Source organism: Petaurus breviceps, unplaced genomic scaffold (assembly GCF_028583685.1).
Source record: "Petaurus breviceps papuanus isolate PSGF00001 unplaced genomic scaffold, PetGlider_PUasm1.0 229, whole genome shotgun sequence".
NCBI lineage: Eukaryota > Metazoa > Chordata > Mammalia > Diprotodontia > Petauridae > Petaurus > Petaurus breviceps.
Genome location: NW_027185903.1, coordinates 37,709,105 through 37,734,360, shown reverse-complemented (window position 1 = coordinate 37,734,360; position 25,256 = coordinate 37,709,105). Strand labels below are relative to the sequence as shown.

The following is a 25,256-nucleotide window of genomic DNA, read 5'->3' as shown; positions in this document are numbered from 1 at the left end:
TAATCCACCCTTTATCATTCAGTCAAGAATTCATTAAATGACTACTTTGTTCCCAGGTGCTGGTGACATAAATACAAAGAATTATATAATCTCAACTCTTAAGGAGCTTGTGTCAGTGCAGCAGACCATTAATTGTTAAATGTTCATACTTAAAATTAGATTCATGAGGCAGTATTGGTACAATGGAAGAAATACCAATTCTCGAGTTAGAGAACCTAGGTTCAAATCGAATGTCTGATGTTTTCTACCAGTGTGCCCTTTGGGAAAGTATTTAACTTCCTCCACCTTACTTATTCCCTCATTTTTCACTGTATAGCCTCTGAAGTCCTTTTTAACTCTACATCTGTGGTCTTAAATTCAGAAATGTTCCCTAAGAAATAGATTACCCAATAAAGTATAACGGCTTATGTCAGTAGTTATAATTTATATTATGTATTAGTCATCTCATTTGTAGCAAGCTCATTTTAGAGGTCAGATTATTTAGGTGCAAGAGCTTTTTTTTGAAGGGGGAGAACTTCTTTTGAAAAAGCTGTCCTAATATATGCTTTGTCTTTTTTTTTTTTTAAGTGATCGGGAACAGAGGGAGAGAGAGCAAGCTCTTGGGGATTTTCGATGTGGAAAGTGTCCAGTCCTTGTTGCTACTTCAGTAGCTGCCAGAGGGCTAGATATTGAAAATGTTCAACATGTTATTAATTTTGACCTTCCTTCCACCATTGACGAATATGTTCACCGAATTGGACGTACTGGTCGTTGTGGGAATACTGGCAAAGCTATTTCTTTCTTTGATCCAGAACCAGATAGCCATTTAGCACAACCTTTAGTAAAAGTACTGTCAGATGTAAGTTTTGTTCTAAACATTTAAGGAATTTTCCATATCTTATGATGTAAAGTTGAAAAGTTTTGAGTACATAAGGAGATGTAATCTATTCTGATTACTTCAATTGTACATTTTGGACATGGGGTAGTAAAGTTGAAAAGTTTTGAGTACATAAACAAAACTCAGGAGATGTAATCTATTCTGATTACTTCAATTGTACATTTTGGACATGGGGTAGTAATTGCTGGTTTTTAAGGTGCGTATTTCTGTTTAGGCTCAACAGGATGTCCCTGCATGGTTAGAAGAAATTGCTTTCAGTACATATGTCCCTGGCTTCAGTGGTGGTACTTCAAGGGGAAATGTATTCTCCTCAGTTGATACTCGGAAGGTTAGTTGGAGAAAAAATTGTATTTCAGAAATATTTTCAGTTAATTTAGATAAAATTGTGGGTTTTGATAAATTCTGGTTAAAATAATGACACAAATACTGTCTTATAATACTTTAAAAACAGCAATATATACCACATATATCTGCTTAGATTCTCTTTACTCAAGAAATCACAGAATTTGAGATTTTTTGAGAAACCTATGAGGTCCATTTGAAAAAGGAGCCCTTTTTACAACATAGAAAAGTTGTTACCTAACCTCTCTCTTCAAGACTGAGTTAAGGGGTAACCCACTATTTTCCAAGTTAGTCCATTTTACCTTGGATAGGTCTCATTATTATTAGAAAGTTTTTCTCATTGCAAGCCAAAGTTTGCCTCTCTAAATTTTACCCACTATTCTTGGTTCTGTCCTCAGGCAGAATAAATTTGATCTCTTTTCTAAATGACAATTTTTCAGATACTTAAAGACAACTATTTTGTCCATCCTTTTCTTCTCCAGACTAAATATTTCTGTTCCCTTCAACTAGTAGTCATATAGCATGGATTCAAGGCATATTACCACCCACATTTTCCTTCTGGACAATATCCATCTTAATTAACATTGTCTTCCTTAAATCATGGTACTTAGAACAGAACACAATATTCTGGTTGTGTTCTGAGCAGAGAATAGTGAGACTTTATCTCTTTATTCTTCAGTATACTGCTTTTAATGCATCCCATGATCATATTAGCTTTTTTGATTGCCATTAAAATACTATTGGCTAATGTAGTCGTCTACTAAAACCCCTTGATCTTTTTTTTTGCGGGGGGGGGGGGGGGCTTCTCTAACCATGCCACAGAATTTGTGAATTGTAAGGGACCTCAACAACCACCTAGTCCAACACACATACAGAGGAATCCTCATTAAGACATACTCAAGAAATGAACTCCCAACCTGTGCTTTAAGATCTCCAAAGAAAAGGAGCCTACTACCCCTTGAGGCAAGCAATTTTATTTGAGCTCTAATTTATTAGGAAGTATTTTTGATGTCAAAACCTAAAATTGCTTTTTCACTTTCTATCCATTGCACTTGGGGCCAAGCAAAATAAGTTCAAACTCTCTTCTACGTGACAGCCCTTCGTGTTCCCTTTCATCAAGATAGTTGTTAGGTTCTCTTTGAGTCTTATGATCTACAACCTGATATGCCTCAGTTTCTTTAACCTTAACCTTTTTCTTTCAACCTTTAGCCTTCTTTACACCTCAGCCTTGTATTCTATGAATTGAATTCTCTCTACCATTCCAGTTACTTTCCACTGGACATTTTTAGCTGTGGTGCCCAGAATTGAATATGATATTTTAAGTGAGTTCTGCCAAGGGTAGACAGAGTACACATAGGATTATGACTTTTATTTCTAGAAGCTGTGCTCCTCACAAAAGCACCCCAAAACTTCTTAGCCCTCATGTCTCCTGACACATACTGAGTTTTCAGTCCACTAAAACTCCCAGATAATTTTCAAAACAATTACCTTAACTAGTCTCTCCCATTTTTCTTTTGTTGTAATCAAGTGTAGGACTATACATATATGTTCATTGAATTTCATCTTAGTAGATTTATCCCAGTGCTCTAGCCTGTCAAGATCCTTTTGGATCTTGAATTTGTCATCCAGTGTGTTAGCTGTATCCCTCTCAGTTTTTAATCATTTGCAAATTTGATGAGTATATCATTCTATGCCCTTTATTCAAGTCATTGACAAAAGTGTTAAATATCACAGAGCCAAGTACATATTTCTGGGATTCTCTATTACAAAAGCCCTGCTACATTGACCTTGACTCATTAATAACTACTTGAGTTCAGTCATCTAGTGAATTCTGAATCCATCTGAGTGTTTTATCATTAAGTTCACATTTCTCTCCTTTCCACAATAGTAGTTGTAAAGCCAAGCATAAACAGCTTCCTAGAGGACTGCTGCTGTGAACATCTTTCAAGGTTCTGATTACAAGCATAGTAAACTTCCCATTTATTTCAGTAACAAATTAAGGCAAAACATTCCCAGAAAATCAAGATATAGTACTCAGTCATTTGGTCCTTAATTCAGTCACAAAGTACAAAGGCTAAAATTCTCCACCCCGAGTAGTACATTCATTTAGTCAATCACAAAGTCTTCTCTCTTCTTAATTGGAGATTAGTTTCCAGTCATAAACAAAGTACTTTCATTTGGTCAGTCACAAATTTTTCTACCCCTGGATCACAACTGAATGACAATATCATCAGTCACCACCAAGCATCCTCTCAAGGGATAGTGGAAAGCACAAAAGTTATCCACTCCTAGGTCACAGTATCATCACAGCATTCAGTACCAAGGAGAGGTCTTTTCTTCATCTTGACCAGAGGCAAGTTCTCAGCAGTGTCTGTTCCTGGGAAGACAAAGCTTAACAAAGTCACAATAACATACATTCACATTGCCGGCGTCCTCATCAATTCACTCTCTGCCTGTGAAATCAACCTAGACTTAACAACAGGGTCTGAGGAATCAGCACAGATCATCAGTACAGTCCCAGGACCCCTGAAAACATCAGTAAGACCTTCCTCCAGGATTTTTTAAACATACAAGAAAATCTTCTTTCAGGGCTTCTGAACCAACAGCAAGGTCCCAGGGCTTCTGTAACAACAGCACTGTCCTTTACCAGCAAACGAATCTGACAGAGTAACATCAAAGCAGACAGACAAAGTAGCGGTACCACGTTCATGTTTCCTCCCAGTTCTCCTCTCTTCTCATTTCTCAGGAGTTCTTAATTCTCATTTCAGTCCTCAGTTCTCTCCAGCAGTAGCAGCCCAGCCTCCAGATGCTGGCTCCCAGAAGTTCTGGCCTCTCTCAGTTTGGGTTTCTCCCTATTCAGCCCCTTCCTTATGTCAGCCAGTTCAAGGGGTATGGGATCATACCCCTTCAAATCCCATTACTATTACAGTAGTATGGGAAATTTTATCAAAAGCCTATTAAAATTGAGAAATAAACACTATTCACAGCATTCCCTCATCTATTATTAGTTTGGTAATCCTGTTATATCAAAGGAAATGAGGTTATTTTGGCGTATCATATTCTTGATGTCACTATGCTGACTTTTTGTAATCTCTGTTTCCCTTTTTAGATACTCACCAATGATTTATGATCCTTTGTAGAATTTTCCCAGGAATCTTAAGTTAAGCCCACTGGCCTATAGTTTGTAGTCTGTTGTCCTTCCTTTTTTGAAATCAGGACAGTATGTGCCTTCTCAAATTCAGAGATACCTTGCCTTTTCTGTGATCTTTCAGATATCATTGACTGTCTCAGCAATCACTTCTATCAGGTTTTTTTTCAGGACTTTCAGTACTTCATCTGGACCAAATGATGTGAATTCATCAGAGGTAGCTAGGTGTTGTATCTCCTTACTTGTCTTGGGTATCAACTCCCTTTAAAGAACAAAAAACAATAATTGAGCAGCTGTATCTTTTCTCTGTTGTCACGTGTACTTGTTCTCTACACTCCAAGCAAAGGTCTTTTGCCTTCTTTGGTTCTCCTTTTTCTCCCAATATTACTTGAAAAAGTTTTTTTGGTATTGTTGTCCTTAGGTTCCTTTGGGAACTTGACTAATTCTGACCTTTAGTATCCTTAACACTACTTTCTTCATATGACTGTGAGTATTCCTAAGTTCATCTTCTGTCAGTTGTACCTATTTCAGTCTTGTATACATTTATTTTAAAAAATCTCAATCCACATGGGTCTCTTTGGACAAACAACCATTTTTTACTTTGTCATTGGAAGCTTTCACCTTTGTATCTTCAGAATTTTATTCTTGATCATCTTCTTTCCCAGGTGACTTATGATTGAATTCAGTAAATATTTATTAAGTGCCAATTATGTGCAAGGCATTGTGTATCCCTAGACTGGGGATACAAATAAGAGAAGTAAAGACAGTCTCTGCTTTCAGGGAACTTAAAATCTAATGGAGGAAGACAGTACATAAAAGAAAGCTGGAAAGCAAGAGGGGTATACCTTTGGGGTACCTAGTATGGGGGACATCTTGTTCTGTGGAGTTCAAACCAAGCACAAATGCAAATAGAAAATGGAGAGTTGGAAGGTTTGGGTCTTGCCTCTATAATGGAAAGCTTTGGGAGGAGTTTAGTGCTGCACCATCCATCCCTCCTGTCAGACTTCCCTGAAGCACATTGTACTACACGGGATTTTTACTACATTTATTTCCATTATTCCCTAGATTTTTTTTTTTGTTATTTTATTACATATTTACCCAGACTTCCTGTAGCTCCATTGAAATCTGCTTTCTCAAGAGTTTAGGGATATATGTTAGACCATGCTCAGAATTTCTTTTCTCTGTCCTAAGATAAGGTCATTCTTCCTTCCTGCTGAGCCTCTCCCCCTTCCTACTTCCACCAGAGCAACCAGTTCCTCCTTCTTATGAGAATCAGATATAGAAATTGAATTTCCCCTTTATGCTTTCTCTGCCTTTTGAAGGATGAAATGATCATTCTGGCAAGTCAAGAAATTATTAGCTGCGATATTTTTGACCAAGTTAGATAAGGAATTTAAATTTTTAGGAGTTGTGCTTGTTGTTTTTGTAATGCTAATTTGCCAGTCTGCTAGCTGACAGGAAAAAGGAACATGTAATTTAGTAACATTGACCATGTCAAGACCTGATTCAGCTCTGAAATCCTGTAATAGGAAAGTCTATTTGTTATTTGACAATAATTTTAGAATAGTTACTTTGTATTGAGAAACACTTGGTATGCTAATTACAAATATTGTTACCTGTTCATTTAAGAAGGTACTTGCCATCCAAAATGGTTAGAATTTTAAAAAAATTAAGGTTTACTTAACTGTCATTTCATTTTCTAATTTAGATTGAATCTGTATTCAATTAGAATTAGTGTGGATTAAATTCTGTTGTAAATTGAAGGAAAAAGAAACTGATCATCCTGGGTCAGGATGGTTACTAAAGGGGAGGTTACTAAAGCGACAGTTATTGTGATTGTCTTTTTCAATTTTGTAGAGTTACCAAGGCAAGAGCAGCATGAACATTCTAGGGTTTTCTTCTGCACAAGCTCCAAATCCAGTAGATGATGAGTCATGGGATTAAAGCCAAAATTCTTCAAGTTCCATATACAGTTTTGATGCAGTGAAGATGGTTTTGAGTTTTGAATTTTAGAGGAAGTATGAAACTGTTGGTAACTCCCTGTCCATCCTGTAATCTTGCCCCTCTCCTTTTAAAAAATAAAATTCTTTACTAAATAGTTACGTGAAATGCTAAATGTTGAAATATTGCAGTTACTAATACAAATGGTGTTTACTGGAAAGATTTAAACATTCTAAATGTCATGTTTACCTCTATTTTATTGTTCAGGAGTTTGACATGTTTCATATCTTTATTAAGTCTTAAAAATATTAATAGTGCTTTTGAGCCTATAAAGTAAGTAAAAGGACATGAAACATTTTTGATTTAAAAATTATTGGGTCTTTTTTATTTTTTCTTAAAAGAAACCTTTAAAACAATAGTGTCACCATGTTATTATAAAATAATTTACATAGAACAAATAGTGTAAGATTCAGTGATTTTGATTTAGATGATTAAATATATGGTGAAGTTTGTTAAATACTTGAAATGTGATCTCTGTACCCAATGACATGACAAATGCTGTTACTTTTTGTAATCTCTAAACTTTCCTTGTAAACGTACTGAATAAAAGCCCAAACACAGGTTCTTAGATCGCTGTTTCACTGTTTAAATTTGAGATAATACTTAGAATAAGTATTGAAGGAGAAAGGAACTTGGGTCATATTATATTGACCCTGATTACTACTTCCATCCTCATATTATGTTTGATTCCAAAAGAAGAGGACTTAAGAAAGGTGATCTTATAAAGGGAAAAGGGGGTCATTAATGACCATTTGGAAATTGTCTCTTTTTGGGCCTGACTTTGTCTCTTAAAGCTCCATAATATTACCATTACCTTTACCAAAAGGTAGAGATATGTGATAGAGATTAGATAACAGACGTAAGAATTTTATTTTATCAACTATGTTAGAAAATACTCAGTGTTCTAATGAATTTGATCATCATTTTTTCCAAAAAAATGTAATTTGGTGATGACTTTTTATGATGTTTTAATAATTCTTATTACATAAGCTTAAAAATCTTAAAGAACATGATATTGTTAAATAGTATCCTTGGAGATTTTATACAGATGTTCTGCTATGATGCCTCCTAATAGATAAGAGTTCAGTTCTCAGAGGTTGGGCCAACAGAGCAGAAGCTCTGTCAGTTCCCCTGAAGTTGAAAAGCCTTTAAAAATGAACTAGGTGATAGTTCTTTCTAATCTCTGAGGATGTCTGGTTAAGCAGAAAGACACTATCATGCATGTGTACGTGTGCACACACACAAACACACATCTTAATCAGATAGTGGGACACCTCATGATCTCTGTGGAGATAGACAAAAATTTTGTAGCCCTTAAATTAACTCCCAAGTATTTCAAATCTTGAATTGGGTTGTGGTGGAGATTATTACTGTTTTAGCCAGTCATCTTAAGACCCTGGTGACTTGAATAGATTGAAAGCAGATAACTACAAATGGTGGGTTTCCTAAGTTATCTCAGAAATTGAGCCATTATGTGTGCTGCCTGTTTTCCATGTGCATGAGAGCTCATCAGTGTGGAGATATGAAGATTTCTCTCAGGTGCTTGATCAACTATTAGAGGCTATCCTGTTGGAGTGCAACTTCCCCAGTCAACATGTGGTTGTCTGATTATTCTATATCTAAGTAAATCCACTGGACACCTAAATTAATGCATGAGTTGTCTTCTCTCCTTTTTCTTGCACGATATTACCACATAACTGCCTATTTAGAGAGCATCTCTACTTAATACTAGAGAATGAACAGGAGAGAAATATTCTCTCTTGATCTCTGAAAATTAACTTTTTTAACAGTCTTTGACAACTTCAGTAAGTGAACCAAAACTATACTAATTTATGAGATCATAAATGAAATTTGGAGGTATGTTACTTAATTTTGGAGTGAGTCTTAGGGTGAAGCCAACTTGGTTGATCAAACCTCAACCAAGACTTGCCTCTCTAGTCAGGGATCTCTCCAACCACTGCCTGGATCAAGCAGGACCAGGGACTTGTAATCTGCCCTTCTACTTCTTGCTCAGGGATTGATATTATTAATGAATCAGTTATACTATAGATGTTAGGAAAATCTACCACCCTATAACTTCATTTATAAAAGTCTTGGCAGTCATAGGCTGTCTAGACTGAAGTTTTCTTCCCTGTCCGCTATTCTGAGTTCCACTCTTACTCAGATTAGCTACACCCATCATGTCCTGTTTTCATCAAGCCTTCTGCCACCTTTTGTGCCTTGCAGAACCTTTGTTCCATTGTTAAATTACCTTTCCCACTTAGCTTGTGTTCTCCCATAAGAAATGTCCTCTGTGTATTTTGTATTTTTCTCATGAGTGTTTAATTGAAATGAATGGCTTATATGCCAGAGCTTCTCACATAGCTTTCTTGAACCCTGAGTTACTTCTTCGCCACAATGAAGCATTTGCATAGCATTTTCTTGGAAGCACGCTCTCCAGGCAAATTTCCAGCATTAACCAATATCCTCAACTGTAACATGAGGGTAATAACCTCACCTATCTTACAGGGTGGTGGTTGTGAGGATTGAATGAGATACTTGTCAAGCCCCTAGCACAGTGTCTGTAGTGCATGTATAAATGCTTATTTCCTTCTCTTCCTGCCCCACTACATATTTCTTTACATTTCATTCTATCTTCTATCTGTGTACTATTAAACTGTCTAATAACTGAAATTTATTAGCTCTTCACCTCTGCCTCATAGAATCCTTCTAGACTCAGATCAAACACTCTTCTACATGAAGCCTTTCTTGTGAGTATGGGCATAGTTCCAAATTGTTCTCCAGAATGGTTGGACCAATTTATAACTCCACTAGCACATTAGTGTAGCTGATTTTTCCACATTCCCCAACTGCATTCTTCATTTTCCTTTTCTGTTCATTGTTAGCCAGTCTGAAAGATATGTACCTCAGAGATACTTTAATTTTAATTGCTCTAATCAATACTGATTTTGAGAAATTTTTCATATGACTAGATATCTTGGAATTCCCTGTTGATGCTTATTCATACCCTTTAATTCAGTTCGGAGGTTAAGACTTGAGGGTGCAAAGAAAAATAGCAATCTGCTTTAAGGACCTCACTTTCTATTGTGGTATGTGTACATTTTTACACCTGTTAAGTGCCAGATAATTTTCTGGAGAGAAGAGTAGGAGAAGCAGGGAAAGTTTTTGTTTTTAAATAAAAGACGTGGTACATAAAGTAAGCTAAGGATTCTGAGAAATGAGAAAGGGAGAGTACTCAAGGCATTGGGATCAGCCAAGGAGGAAGGAGATGGAATCCCTTGACTAATACCTAGGGTTCTAGTTTGGCTGGACAGAAAATATATGAATGGAAGTCACATGAAATAAATCTGAAGGTAGGTGAAAGGATCTTGAGCTTCTGCCATATGAGTATGATTTAAAGAAAGGGAGGGGAAATGAAGCTACCTTCAAGCAGCCTATATTCTAATAAGGAAAGTAAGTAAATTTAGAGGAGAGTGGTTCCTAGGGAAGGGTATTTTGGTTTGGACAGTTAGAGGTGAGTGGTGATTTGGGAACAAAATGCGGATGTTTAACAAAGAGATTTGGAGGATGGGGATTATAGTTGGCTTCATGTATTAGGCAATCACAATAGAAGAGAGGTTAGATTTATTTTGCTTCATCCAAGTGAACAGAATAAGGAGTATTGGGTGGAAGTTGGAAAGAAGCATATGTTGACTTGATAGAAAACTGTAGCAATTAGGCATATCCAAAACTGGAACTTGAGAGACAGTTTCCACCATTGCAGGACTTCAATGACTACTTATGGTACATGAATGTAGTGGGATATTACTCTGCAGTAAGAAATGACTATAAATTGTTCAGCTAACCTAATCAATGGGCATCTTCATTGTTTTCAGTTACTTATGATCACAGAAAGTGCTGCTATGAATATTTTGGGGCATGTGGTTATTTTTTTCATATCAATGGCCTCTTTGCAGTATATGCCTAGTAATGGAATCTCTGGGTCAAAGGGTATGGTATTTCAGTCACTTTTATTTGCATAACTCCAAATTGCTTTCCAAAATGGTTATTCTGATTCAAAGCTCCACCAAAAATGCACCACTGCGCCTATCTTCCCACAACCTTTCCAATGTTGAATGTTGCCATACACACACACACACACACACACACACACACACATACACATACATACACACATTATCTTGTAGCCTCAAAGGCCATGTAGTCCAACTGTATCTTTCTAAAATTAAAGAAACTAAAGCTTAGGGAGGTTAAATTATTTGCCCAGGTAATATCTGGGGAAGATCTGAACCCAAGTTCTCTGACTCCAATGCCAGTGCTCCATTGTACAGAATATATACAAAAAAGGAAAATGAAGAATAATGGTGTGGCTGTGAGCATGTACATTTTTTTGGGTTTTTTCCTCAGTGATGAGGTGGGAAAGAGAAAGAAAAATATGTGGTAATTGGAAAAAATGTAAATGAAACAATACATATAAAATACATTTTTGTATTTGCATAATTTGGGGATGTGGGAGGCACTAACAGCTGGAGATATCAGGAAGGACCTAGTAGGTATAGGAACTGGCACTTAGGTTGCACCTCAGAGTGAGAGTTTCCTAGAGGTGATGATGAGGATGGAGAACATTCAGTACATGCGGAAGAGCTTTTGAAGCATGAACAGGAAGTGGAATATCATGCAGAGGAAAATGGTAAGTAGTCTGTTAGATGGAATATAGAGTGCATAAAGGGAAGCACTTCATAATAAGATTGGAAAGGTAAATTAAAACTAGGTTGTGAGTACTAGAGTAGTTTGCATTTAATCCTGCAGCAAAAGCAACAGGGAGCTATTGGTATTCATTGAGCAGAATGACATGGTCAGACTTAGGCTTTAGGAATATCGCTTTGGCAGAAGTGTATTTTGTCACTTTCCTAACACAGTATTGAATTCCTACACTATTTTCTGTAGTTGAGAGAGAAATGCAATAATACTATAGCGCAAATTTTCTTTTCAAATGTTTCCCTTTTTAAGATGTGTGCTCATGCAATATAACCTAAATATGGTTAGTAGACAGGTGACATGGATATCTATCCATAGGTACCTGGAATCTGGCCCATCCTTTCCAAGGAAGACAAGTTTCTACTGTGAGGGAAGTCAGAAGAAGGCTCTGGCTGGGCACTTGCCCCTTTCCTTGACTATTTTCAAAAAGTTTCAGATGAAGGTTATGTCTATCTACCCTGTCCCCACTACTTCCTCTTCTCCCCCAGTAATGCTGGCTTGATAATACAACAAAAACCACTTCCGTTAACCCCTTTATGCCTGCTGACTTGGCACTCCACCAAACACTAGTTACACAAAAGATTACAAATAAAGAATAGTTAGTAAACCCATTTATCCAAGTAAACAGCAAACAGAAGTTATATAGATTAGAATATACTAGAACATATGTGAAGGAATGAGCTCTTTAGATGGGATAAGATCACGGCTCAATCAAGATACCCCAATCTTGCCCTATAAGAAATTTGTTCTCTGAAATATCTTGGGAAACAAGTTGAAAATTAGGGACATGTTGAGGAACTGGCTTCCTCTATGTGTCTGTCTGCAGCTTTCTAAATTAAAAAAAAATCTCTCAAAGAATGTAGAATCACATATCTTTCAGGAAGCTCTGGCATCAACTCTACCCACTATGCCATCCATGTCAGTATTTTTTTCACCAATCCTTAATCTCCTTACACATTTATTGCATGTAAAATGCCCCACTATTCCATTGGAATCCAGGTCATGTTATTATGATTGCAAAAAATAACAAATGCAAACATTTACCCAGGCAAGGAAGAATAGAAAGAAATCTAGATATTAAATTATGAATCTCTACTGTTCTACTATGGCCATTTTTATGTGCATTTTCTAGCACATGATACAACATCACAAGCAAAGATACAAATCTACTTTCTGAAGTAGTTTCCTGAAGCTCAAACAAGATTTTAAAATATAGACATGAAAGCATTTCAACTTAGCAGCAAAGATCATTTTTTTCAACGATCTATATCTTTTAGACAAAGACAAGTTACTTTATTGTAAGTGCCAATTAATAGTGTTCTGGTTGGTGAATTTATGATAGGTCATAAATGTTGTCAAGTAGCTGAAAATTAGAACTAAAATTTGTAGACAAGTAGCAGAAATCTGGAAGAATTCAAAAGACAAGAGTATTATATTTCTGAAGATTACATGTGGAGATACATAGATAAATATTTAGTAAGTTCTTTTTAAGATTTTCATCAGCCTTCTATACAACTTCTATATACAAACTTCTTCAGAAGCTGTTTAGAATACTTGGGAGAGGAGCTAAGACAATGACTCACTGACCAAAGGAGGGACTACAGATGTAGAAGTCCTAGGACCAGCCACATTAATGTGCTGGTTAATTTTGCTGAACTTTCTCTATTTTCTTAATCTTTGCTACAAGGTATGGCTCAGTGGGTAGGGAAGGGGGGGGAGACTATTTAGAAGCAATGGTGGGAGGGAAGGAGTGGCCAATAAGGAACCAGAGCATGTAAAATAGACTTTGCCTGCCGGGATCCCCATGGAGGTGGGGTGAGTCTCGTTCTAGATATGTGTAATGGAGGGGCCTGTTAACTTCTTCAAAGCATATGCAGACATTCTCTGACAGTCCTGTTGGCTCCCTGTGTGGTTCTGGAAAGTCTTTTAACTGACTGCTAATCCAGCATAGAATGTGAACACAAAAGGCTAAGTGGATAAGGGACCTCTCTCCCTGTAGGCTTTCCAGTGAATGGGAAGAAATGCTATGGCTCTCTCTGAATAGGGAAAGAAGTAATGCCAGCCATTACTTGTGATGGGAGCTCCTGCATCTTCCCAGCTGCACCACTAGGTGGCTATGAACAAATGGTGCCTATGTTCTTTCTGTCTATTCTTTTATGATTTTTGGTGAATGGGTATCAGAGACAGAGTGGACCAGGTTATGTAACCTTGTGATCTTCAAAAGATCGAAAGAACTACGATTGGTCCAGCCACTGGAAGCCATGATAGCTGAAGCAGCTGAGTCTGGCGAGACCTGAGGAGTGACTGGCTTGACCCAGGCAAGCTATGAATTGATCTGGCAATGGAGATACTGTCTTCTTAAGACTCATCCATTGGCTATTCCTCACTCAAAAGTGAACTTGGTGGGACACATGTTGGTAGCCAACACTGAATTTTGATTCCACTTTCCCTAGAGGTGCGATGGTAGAAGAAAAAGGGCTTCTAATTTGAGAAATTTTCTATACTTCAGCTCTTACTGTATTGTTTTAGTAAATACCCTCTCATAAAACCTAATTAATCTTAATTGATTAATTGATATTGAGAACAGATCAACTGATCAATTGATATTGGGGAGATATTAACTGGTAATTAATTTTGGGAAGAATATCATGGATGGGGGCTCATGAGCAATAAATAGACCATTACCCAAACCCCTCAGCATTCCCCCTGAAGTTCTGAGAGAGGAGACAAGGGGTTTGAGAGACCTGAGGAGAGAAGAGAAGGTTTGAAAGAGCTGTTGTGGCTTGTGGATAGACACCATGGCAGTCAATTAGGGAATAAAACAAGCAATGTTGTACAGCAGTTGGAATTGCATAATGCAGTTGTGTGATTTCCTCCAGTGCCAATGGGCAGTGTATGAATAGATGCAGGTAAGGGTGATTATGGGGGTTAACTCAAGAGATGCAGTTATAGGACAAAGGTGCAAGGGAGTCAAGACCTGAGAACAGTTGAAATGGTACAATATAGCATAAATTAAGAAGCAAGGCCAAAGCCTTCTCATGGAGGCCTGAGGGAGCATGGAAGGGCTGAGTAACTGGAGGTGATGGTGAGATTGAAGATTAGGTTTAGGTGGTGTGAGGCATAAGAAGCTATGAAGACTAGAAAGCAAAGATCAGATAGAAGAATTTCAGGGTTTTACATCATGTTCAATCATTCAGTTGTGTCCAGTTCTTCATGATCCCATGGATTATACTGTCCATGGAGTTTTATCAGCAGAGAAACAGAGTGGTTTGCCATTTCCTTCTCAAGTGGATTAAAGCAGACAGAAGTGACTTGGACAGAGTCATACAGATAGTGATTGTCTGAGGTCAGATTTGAACTCAGGTCTTCCTGACTCCTGGCCAGCACTCTACCCACTGAGCGAGCCATGTAGCTGGATCACAGAGATGGAATAATTGTAGGTGAGGCTATGATCCAAGTTGAGGAGGAGTGAAAATATGGATCATGTATATTTAGAAGAGGTTGTTGAAGTATTTGTGGAGTGGAGTACTTGTGAGGACATGTGTATTAAACTATTAGGGTATGAGTTGAGGTGGAGAGGAAGTCTATTGGCCAGAAACTGCCACCAGGATCTAGATAGGGTGGTATAATTGATAGAATGATGCTCAGAGGAGGAGAGGTCAAGTCAGTCAACAAATACTTATTAATCACATTCTGTGTGCCAGGCCCTGTGTTAAGCAGTGGGGATACAAAGGAAGTAAAAGCAGTTGCTGCTTTCAAGAAGCTCCCAGTTGAATGGGAGGAAGAACTTGCAAATAACTACATACAAACTACATCCATAGAAGATATACACAAGGTAAAAGTAATCTCAGAGGGAAGGCGGCACTAACATTGAGTAATAGTAAAGTCTTCTTGCAGAAGGTGAGATTTTACCCGAATCTCAGAGGAAACTAGGAAGTGTAAATGAAGAAAGGCATTCCAGGCATGGGGACAGCTGCTGCAAAGGTATGGAGGCAGGAGATGTAGGGATGTATTCAAGGAGCAGCAAGGGCTTTAAAAGCCAAACAGAGGATTTCATATTTGATCCTAAAGGTGATAGGGACCCATTGGAGTTTATTGAGTAGGGGAGTGACATGGTCAGACCTGTGCTTTAAAAGGATCAATTTGAGATCTGAGTGGAAAATGGACTGTATCTGGGAGGGAGACCAATCAAAAGACTTGAAATAGTCGAGGCATGAGGTGATGAGGGCTTGCACCAGGTGTGCAAGAAGAGATGGAGCCATGCCAGAGGAGAGAAGAAGGCATATACAAGAGATGTTGCAAAGGAAGAAACAATAGGCCTGTGAAACAGATTGAGTAAGAATGAGGCATCAAGGGAGAAACAGGTGGTAAGTGTGAGTGAATGGGAGGACGGTGGGAAATTCTGAAGGGAGAAATATAATCAGTTATGTTTTGGATATTTTAATTTAAGATCTCTCTGGGACATCCAGTTTGATATTTCTGATAGGCAGTTGGAGATCCAAACCTCAAAGTCAGGAAAGAAGGATCATGATTGAAAATAAGGGAGACTGAGGAACAAAGTTCCAAGCACAATCAAATTATTGGAAAGGCTAGCAATTACCAAAAAAAGAGGTATTTTGGCTCCTCAGCAAGCTAAAACATCTTGAGGACTAACTGATCACTTTTATAGACAAAAGGAGCCCCCTAAAATTAGAAGATATCATTATAGATGGTGGAAACAATATGATTGGTTACAAAGGCAGAAAACATCATAGACTTGAAAAGCAATATGATTGGGTGGATATAAGGATTTCAGGGCAATCAACAATCCCTCCTTGCATCCTGTTGCTAGGAAATTACTGATTTATTCAACCCACCTACACCCGACAAGAATAACTAATGGTATATAGATGACAGATTCCCTCTAATTATTCAAGGACAACTAGTGGTCGAAAATAATGGATTTCTTTTATTATTCCTATATGGTCAAGGACAGCTGGTCATGTTTATTTTTTCAATTAAAAGTGATTTGTAGAACAGCTGAACTTTTAAATTTAACTTAGAAAAGAAAGCTAGTCATTATAGGAAAGCTGAATTTTTAAACTTCTGAACTTCAAAATTTAGAGACAAAGGAATGTGACATTAGGTAGTTATTCAAAATGGTGGTGGTTTTACAAAATAGAATCAATTACAAAATGGAATCAGAAGAAAATTTTCTCAGAGTTTAGGCCTGAGTAAATAATTTGCATAGAGATGATAACTGAATCCATGGGAACTGATGAAATTATCAAGCGAGATAGTATAGAGGGAGATGAGAAGAGGTCCTAGGACAGACTATTCATGGACATCATGGTGTGTGGGGATGACCCAAATGAAGATATAGCAAAGGAGACTGAGAAGGAGCAATTAGGCATGAGGACAAGCAGGAGACAGCAGCGGCTACTCTCCTGGGACTAGGGAGTCCCTGCCTGGGATGTCTCTTTTATGAAGAGGCCAGAGGCAGGGAAACCTGTGACTTTGAGGCCACACGTGGCCTTCTAGGTCCTTGGGTGCAGCCTTTTGACTGAGTCCAAGTTTTACAGAACAAATCCTTTAATTAAGAGGATTTGTTCTGTGAAGTCTGAATTCAGTCAAAGGGCCACACTTGAGGACCTAGAAGGCCACATATGACCTTGAGGTCAAAGGTTCCCCACCCCTGGCTCAGGCTATCCATGCTCACTTGTATCTGACTCTACCCTGACCCTCAAGGCTTTTCCCACAATAGTCATCTCATGTTGGGAGCACTTATATGCTATTTTCCCCTATTAGAATGTAAGCTTCTTGTGGGTAGAGGCTATCTTTTTTTTTTTTTTTGCTTGTATTTGCCTGGCACATGCTTAAAAAATTTTTTTTAGAAACTTTTGCAATTGTTAGTTTACTAGTATCATATAGGATTAAGACTTTTAGTATTCCTCCCCAAATTATACAAAAACAAAAGCAAACCTGAAATAAGAATCTGAAAGTCAAAATTATGTAACTAAATAGTACACCATCAGAAAAATGTATTAAAGTACAAGAATAATATTTTAAAACACTGGTGCTTAAGAGAAACATTATTTCAAAACCCTATTGAAACCAAAACCAAATTGCCAAATTGCCTTCTGAAATGGTAAACAAATAAACATAGAAATGGTTAATTTTAATGAACACAGTTCTGGTCTTGGAAAGAAAAAAATAATATTTAATCAAATTAGACAGTTGGTCTTAAATATTTTACCTTTTAATGCCAAATTTTAATTGTGTGTTTTCAATTATACTATAATTAATTTAAATGTATTTAATTGTATTTTCTTATTAAAGTTTATTTTATTTGTACAGGGGAAAATATCACAAGTGTTCTATAAATCTTCATTTAGAGCCAACTTAAAATTTATATAATAATTTATATAGTTATAAGTAGTGCCATATGGAATCTTAAGTTTCTCAAAGATTATATTTACTGCTGCCTGCACTTCATACCTATGAGCTGATTGCCTCCACTCAATTTGCTGTCAAAGATTTAAAGGGATTCATTTTACAAAGGAGGAAACTGAGGTAGACAGGTGAAGCAAGAGGGGCGGGAATTAGAATTTAGGTCTTCTGACTTCTGCCTTCCAGTCAGCTTTTCATGGTTGGCTGACAGTTCAACTTTTGCTACAGTAGATGATTTAAGATTGATTGCTTAGATCCAATTAACTTGGAGGTTTCCCTACATTTTTTTTTTAACTTTTTGGAGGGGGGAAGGCTGGGCAATTGGGGTTAAGTGACTTGCCCAAGGTCACATGGCTAGTAAGTCTCAAGTGTCTGAGGCCACATTTGAACTCAGGTCCTCTTGACTCCAGGGCTGGTGCTCTATTCACTAAGCCACCTAGTCACCCCTTCTTTAACACTTTCTGAACAGTGTGTGTGATTTCTCCAAACCCAGGTCTCAGAAGTGTAAGGAAAGAGTCAGTGGGGTCTGTTGAAAAGAGGCATTTGGAATCAGAGAATCAGGGTTCAGATCCCACCTTCTCTACTTACCTGTGGGATCTAGTCTTTGTCATCTCACATCCTTAAACCTCAGTGTCCTCCTCTGTCAGGCAGCTAGGTGGTTCAGTGGATAGCTTTGGGCCTGGAGTCAGGAAGACCTGAGTTCAAATTAGACCTTACTAGTTGTGTGTCCCTGGCCAAGTCACTTAACCTCTGTTTCTCTTTATCCACAGGAGAAGAAAATGACAAATCACTCCAGTATCTTTTCCAATAAAACCCCATACACAGTACTGGCCCACTGTGGTTTATAGGGTCACGAAAAGTTGGACACTACTAAAAACCAAACAAGTCCTACTCTGTGAAATGGATTTTGACTGGTTAGCCAAAGTCCCTTGTAGCTCTAAATCTAGGCCCTTGTGGCTTTTACTTCCCTTTCCTCTCAGCAGTGAGAAGCCCAGTGATCTGTGGAGATGTATAATACTTTCCTTGCTCCCCTGCCCGTGGTGGTGGGCAAGAGCGGTCTGTAGTGGATATCTCTGTCTAGAGTAACAGCGGAGGATGACAGAGTGAGTCCCCTGGTCAGGGTTTTCAGTATTAGAAACCAGTGAGATGGGATGGGATGGGGTGGGGTGGGGTGGGACAGGTGAGAGGGGATGGGATGGGGTGGGGTGGGATGGGGTGGGGTGAGGTGGGACAGGTGAGAGGGGATGAGATGGGATGGAGTAGGGCAAAGGGGTGGTGAATGCCCCTGGGTAACTCGCATGCCCTGGCTGAGCATTTGCAGGCCAGTACTCAGGCACCCTGCAGCCCTTCCCGACTTACAAGGGCGTCGTCAGCTTCTCCGGCAGTACGCACTCAGACCAGGCGCCGTCCAGTCCAGTTCTGTCCCGCAGAATTAGACTTCCTCCTAACTTTTCTTCAGTGGGTAGGAGGGAATATCTTTTCCCTTGAAAAGCAAGTAGGGAGGGGTTGGAGGCGTCTGGACTTGCTAGTCAGGGCCGAGGTATTCCTGGAAAAGTGGTTTCAAGTTCCAGGAGAACGGGGTGGGTGGGGGGGCAGGGTGCGGATCGAGAGGTGGGGACCCGCAGGGAGGAGAGAGCTGTCTGGAGAGCATGAAGGGGGCGTGGAGCGCCACGTGTGTGGATGTAAGGGAAGGCTAAATAAGGGTCAGGGTCAGTGTCAGAGAAGTGATGGTGGGACCGGTTGTGCCAAAGGGGTAAGTGGTTTTATGGGATCGTCTGGTGGTCTGGATTTGAAGGGGTGTTGGTGGTGGTGATTCCTCGGGTTCCTTGCGATTCCTTGCCTGGTTTTCACATTAGGAGCCTAGGTGTTGTGCATTTAGAAATTTAGGTTTTCAGGAATGGATATTTTGAGCATTTTAGAATGAATTAAGGGCATATACAAATGAGGAAACTGAGGCTCAGAGAGGGAAAGTGACTTGCCCAAGGTCACAGAGGTGGTTAGCGTTCTTTCTGTTACACTCCCTGCTCTTCTGGAAGACGAGATGGGCAAAATTTGAATTCTAGTGGCTGGGACAAGTTTGCTAATAACTGGAAATAGATTTACAGGCTTGCAAAGTGGGACACCAGAACAGTTGAATCAATTTATCAGTCACTTCTCCACAGTGATCCTGAGAGAGTTCCTCTTTACCCCTTCTCTAAGGCACTCCATCCTCCCACTCTCGATCAGACCACAGTCTGGATTTCAAGGTTTCTCCACGTTTGTGCAGGGGAGGGACAAAATAGGGAGCTAATGAGCTCGAATTTTGTTTTCTTTTCCTTCAAATAGTTTTCAGTTGATTCTCTTAACATGTATTAAGCATGTAAAGACATATAATGTGAATTTTCTAAAGCAGCTATTGTGATTGAAAGTGAAATTCTTTTCAGTGATCTCAAAATTTAAACAGCCCATAGAAATACACACAAAATAAAACTTACTAGGCTCATAATTCTGGTAATTGTGAGATATAATAAAGATCTGTTACTAACAGCATCTTTGGAGGATTCCTGTTACTTGTATAATAACAAAGCATCTGAGCCCTACCTCTTTTGTTTTGTCATGGGGAAGTAGGATGCAGATGCTTATGAAGATGCTATAAAGTACAGATTCCAAATCAACAGAGCCACAGCAATAACATCTTTACTGCCTTCCTTTCCTCTCTAGAAAAAAAAAATCCTGTCCTCTTGTTCTCTGTTTGCAGAAAACATGTGTATTGCTATCTTGGCTTTTGATTATTGCACATTCCAAAGAAAAAGTTTCCTTGTTCATTCTTGTTCATCTAGCTGGAGTAAACAGCACAGCTAAATTTCTTTTTTTTTAAATTAAATTTTATGTTTATTTTTAGTTTATTACATCATTCATTTCCACAAGATTTTGAGTTACAAATTTTCTCCCCATCTTTCCCCTACGCACCACCCCAAAACAGTGATACCACTGTATACTCCCTCCCCCAATCTGCTCTCTCCTATATCCTCCCTCATTCCCCTTCTGACTTTCCAGTAGAGCAAGATGGATCTCTATCCCACAGTGTCTGTATATCTTATTTCCCAGTTGCATGTAAAAAAATAAAAAATTTTAAACATTTGATTTTGAAACTTTGAATTCCAGATTCTTTCCCTTCCTCCCTTGTCACCCACCCTTACTGGGAAGATAAGCAATTCAATATAGATTGTACATGTGTAGCTATGCAAAACATTTCCATAGTGGATATATTGTGAAAGATTGACCATATTTCCCTCCATCCTATCCTGCCCTCCACTTATTCTATTCTCTACTTGGACCCTGTCCTTTTCAAAAGTGTGTGCTTCCAACTTCCCTCCCCCACAACCTGCCCTCCCCTCCATCATGCCCCCTCTCATCCCCTTCCCCCCTACTCTTTTGTAGGGTGAGATACTCTATTTAGTGTATATGTCATTCCCTCCCTAAGCCAAATTCAATGAGGGTAAGGCTGACCCTTTCCTTTTGCCTCCCTGTTCTTCCCCTCCATTGTAACAGTTTTCCCTTGCCTCTTCTATATAGGATAATTTACCGCATTCTGTCTCTCCCATCTCCCCTCTCTCACCTCTCAATTTCACCTTTTAAGTATCATCCCTTCCTATTCAATTGATGCTATGCCCTCCGTCTATGTATACCTGTACACATATATATACACACACATATGTATTCATACGACCATATACCTTCCTATATAGACATACGTGTGTATGTATACATATATAGACATATATGTATACATACACACACATTTATATTCCCTTCAACTGTTCTCATACTGAGAAAAGTTTCATAAGTTACAATTATCATTTTACTATGTAGGAATGTAAATAGTTCAATTTTGATAAGTTCCTTATGATTTCTTTTCCCTGTTTACCTTTTCATGCTTCTCTTGCTTCTTGTATCTGAATGTCAAATTTTCTATTCAACTCTAGTTTTTTCATCAAGAATGCTTGAAAGTCCTCTATTTTATTGAATGATCATATTTTCCTCTGAAACATGATACACAGTTTGCTGGGTAGTTGATTTTTGGTTTTAATCCCAGCTCCTTTGACCTCCAGAATATCATATTCCAAGCCCTTTGATCCCTCAGTGTAGAAGCTGCCAGATCCTGTGTTATCCAGATTGTGTTTCCACAATATTCAAATTGTTCTTGGCTGCTTGTAATATTTTCTCCTTGATCTGGGAACTCTGGAACCTGGCTATAATATTCCTAGGGGTTTTCTTTTTGGGATCTTTTTAAAGAGGTGATGGGTGGATTCTTTCAAGCTCTATTTTGCCTTCTGGTTCTAAAACAGCAGGGCAATTTTCCTTGAGAATTTCTTGAAGGATGATTTCTAGGTTCTTTTTTTTGATCATGGCTTTCAGGTAGTCCAATAATTTTTAAATGACCTCTCCTGGATCTATTTTCCAGGTCAGGAGTTTTTCCAATGAGATATTTCACAATGCCTTCTATATTTTCATTTGTTTGGATCTGTTTAATACTATCTTGATTTCTCATAAAATCACTAGCTTCCATTTGCTCCAGTCTAATTCTTTTTTTTTAAGCAATTGGGGTTAAGTAACTTGCTCAAGGTTACATGGCCAATTACTTTTTGTGTGGGAGCCAAGTATCTGAGGCTGGAACTGATTCCTGGGTCTTCCAATGCTGGGGCTGGCACTCTTACTCACTGCGCCACCTGGCTACCCCCTCCAGTCTAATTCTGAAGGAATTATTCTCTTCAGTGCGCTTTTGAGATTCTTTTTCTATCTGGCAAATTCAACTTTTCAAGGCATTCTTCTCCTTACTGGCTTTTTGAGCCTCTTTTGCCATTTGAGTCAGTCTCTTTTTAAGGTGTTATTTTCTTCAGTCAGGTTGTTGACTCTCTTTTCATGTTTTTCTTGCATCATTTTCTTTTCTCTTCCAAGTTTTTACTCCAGTTCTCTTATTTGGCTTTCAAAATCCTTCTTAAATTCCTCTCTGGCCTGTAATAGGTTCATATTTTTCTTGGAAGCTTTTGGTCAAGAGTTCTGACTTCATTTTCTTCTTCCTGTTTCATGCTTTGATCCTTTTTGTCCCCCCAAAAGGAATCCAAAATCGGATAGCTATGCTTGCTTTGCTTCTCATGTTGCCACTCAATTACTTGACTTTTGAGCTTTTTGCCACAGTAGAACTCTGCTCCCAGAGAGGGGAGCTTTGTCCCAGATCTCTGGGGTTTTCACAGCTGCCAGAGCTATTAGTTGGGTGCCCTCTCTGAAGCCTTCACAGGCTTTGGCACCTGGTCACCCACCCCAGGACCTCCAGCCTAGACAGCAATCCATATCCAAACAGTTTAAAGCAAGAGTGATTACCCCTCAGAGTTGTTGTTTGGTCCCCCTACTATCTGCAGGCCAGGAGCTCTGAAGCAGCCATGTGGTTGTGTCTGCGGCTGCCACACCTCAGCCACTTCTCCCTCCGGGGGGCAGAAGCAGGACAGCATTCCTAGACCCTCTGTTTCCAAAGTCCACTGATTTCTCACTTTGTCTTGGGATAATTATGGAAAATATTATATCTGCTGGTGATCCAGTCTCCCTAAGTCCCTCTATCCGAGGCTGGTCTGGCCGCCCTGAGGCTAACACTGGGGGCTTACATGGGCCTGGGCTCTGCTCCCAGTGGACTGTGATGAACCCTTTCTGTCCACCTGCTAGGCTGTCTTCAGTGGGAGGTTTGTTTCTCTCTGTCACTTTGTGGGTTCTATAGCCCTAAAGTTTGTCTAGAGTCATTTTTTATAGGTATTTGAGGTGATTATGGGGGGAACGCAGGGAGTTTTCCTGCTTCTACGCTGCCATCTTGTCTCCTCCCTCACAGCTAAATTTCTTTAGGAAAATTAAACCTATACTATGTTTTGGTCCCTACCTACTCCAGAATTCTGGGATTCATGGAGTAGGCTTTCTCTGCAAGCACAGAAGAAAAGTCTGGTCATTAGAACATGAAGGGGAACAAAGCTGTTGCTTTGTCTCACTTAAGACTGTCCTTTTAAATTCACTCCATGAAGGTGGGATTGTTTAGTTCAAGGTTGTGATAACCTCTTTACTGAGGTCCCTGACATCATGTCTGCTACTCTAGTCCATCCTTCACACAGTTGCTAAAGTCGTCTTCCTATCGCAGAAGTCCAAAGATGTTACTCTTCTGCTCAAAAATATTCATTGATTTCCTTTTCTAGTATAAAATGTAAATTCCTTAGTGAGGCATTGAGGACCATTCACAGATTAGCTCTAATCTCTGTCAACCTTATTTTAACTTTATTCACTTTCACTCACTATATTACAACCAAATGGGACTTCTGGCTCTTTGCTGACCTTGGCTTTGTGTCTTCCACCATGCAGCCCATCTCTCATATCTGAAATGTACTCTCTTCTCTCTACCTATTAAAATCTTTCTCTTCTTTTCAAATCTGCTGAGGTACCAGGAAACTTTCTGTAATTTCCAGACTGATTTCCATTTCCTCCTATTTTCCTAGGATACTTGTTGCTTTATTCCTCTCATCTGCCACATATTGCCCTTACTTGTGCCCATCTTGTAACCCCCTATTTCACTATAAATTTCTTGTGATCAGGAGGATTTTGTTGATTTTCATTCTTGTATTCTTAAGACCTCGCATGGTGCCTTTTGCATACAATAGATACTTAATAAATGTTGTAATACATTACATACAGGTGAGACTGGCATCAGCTTTTAAAAGAAGCCATTTGAATTTGAAATACATAATTCAGTTATGTGAAAGTCACTGTGCAAAATGCTGGCAGACAGAAACAAACAAAAAAGACAAGACAATCTTTGCTGTCAAGGAACTTACATTCTATTACCAATCAGAAGTATTATTAATTATGCCAATACTATTTATTGACTTGCCATGTGATACTTAACTTGATCTTTTTTTCCTCCCCAGTTTGCTTGTCTATAAGGTAGGAATACTAGCTGGACATTTTCTAGAATGTGTTATGGTGACTGGAATCCCCTGAGAAAGAGCTAATACTTTCACATTTCAGGGGCGACCTTCTGAAAAAGGTGGTTCTGGGGCTCCCTATTTCTGATCATGGCTTTCAGGCAGTCCAATAATTTTTAAATTATCTCTCCTGGATCTATTTTCCAGGTCAGTGGTTTTTCCAATGAGATATTTCACATTGCCTTCTATTTTTTTTATTTGTTTGGATCTGTTTAATAGTATCTTGATTTCTCATAAAGTCACTAGCTTCCATTTGCTCCAGTCTAATTCTGAAGGAATGATTCTCTTCAGTTAGCTTTTGAGATTCTTTTTCTATCTGGCAAATTCGACTTTTTAAGGCATTCTTCTCCTCATTGCCTTTTTGAGCCTCTTTTGCCATCTGAGTTAGTCTATTTTTTAAGGTGCTATTTTCTTCAGTCAGGCTGTTGACTTTCATTTCATAATTTTCTTTCATGGTTCTCATTTCTCTTCCCAATTTTTCCTCCACTTCTCTTATATGATTTTCAAAATCCTTCTTAAGCTCCTCTATGGCCTGTAAGCAGCTTATTCTTTTGTTGGAAGCTTTTAAAGGGTGCAGGAGTTCTGACTTTGCTGTCTTCCTCCTGTTCCATGCTTTGATCCTTTTTGTCCCCAAAATATGAGTGTAAAGTTGGATTGCTTCCTTTGCCTGCTCACGTTGCCCCTCAATTGCTTGATTTTTGGGCTT

The 25,256-nt window shown here is 38.7% G+C and overlaps 2 protein-coding genes and 1 long non-coding RNA gene across 9 annotated transcripts in view; 2 read left to right on the top strand and 1 right to left on the bottom strand.

Annotated features, from left to right (window-relative positions):
• DDX4 (DEAD-box helicase 4) overlaps positions 1–9,151 on the top strand; it is a 69,318-nt gene extending 60,167 nt beyond the window's left edge. For all 4 annotated transcript variants that reach the window (XM_069096492.1, XM_069096494.1, XM_069096493.1 and 1 more), the window contains 3 exons: positions 568–838; positions 1,092–1,205; positions 6,225–9,151. In XM_069096492.1, coding sequence (XP_068952593.1) covers positions 568–838; positions 1,092–1,205; positions 6,225–6,311 — 472 coding nt within the window. In that variant the 3' untranslated portion in view covers positions 6,312–9,151. The remainder of the gene's footprint in view (positions 1–567; positions 839–1,091; positions 1,206–6,224) is intronic.
• LOC138167523 (uncharacterized) lies at positions 2,086–19,069 on the bottom strand. The gene is made up of 3 exons (XR_011169914.1): positions 18,915–19,069; positions 4,337–4,629; positions 2,086–3,596 (listed from the first exon to the last, which is right to left on the bottom strand). It is a non-coding gene; the product is annotated as an uncharacterized lncRNA (long non-coding RNA).
• Positions 19,070–19,157: 88 nt separating this feature from the next.
• The window catches only part of IL31RA (interleukin 31 receptor A), a 112,898-nt gene continuing 106,799 nt past the window's right edge, over positions 19,158–25,256 (top strand). For 3 of the 4 annotated variants that reach the window (XM_069096490.1, XM_069096489.1, XM_069096487.1), the window contains exon 1: positions 19,158–19,308. The gene's annotated coding sequence lies outside the window, so the exon portion shown is untranslated. The remainder of the gene's footprint in view (positions 19,309–25,256) is intronic. The other variant, XM_069096491.1, reaches the window with a different exon arrangement.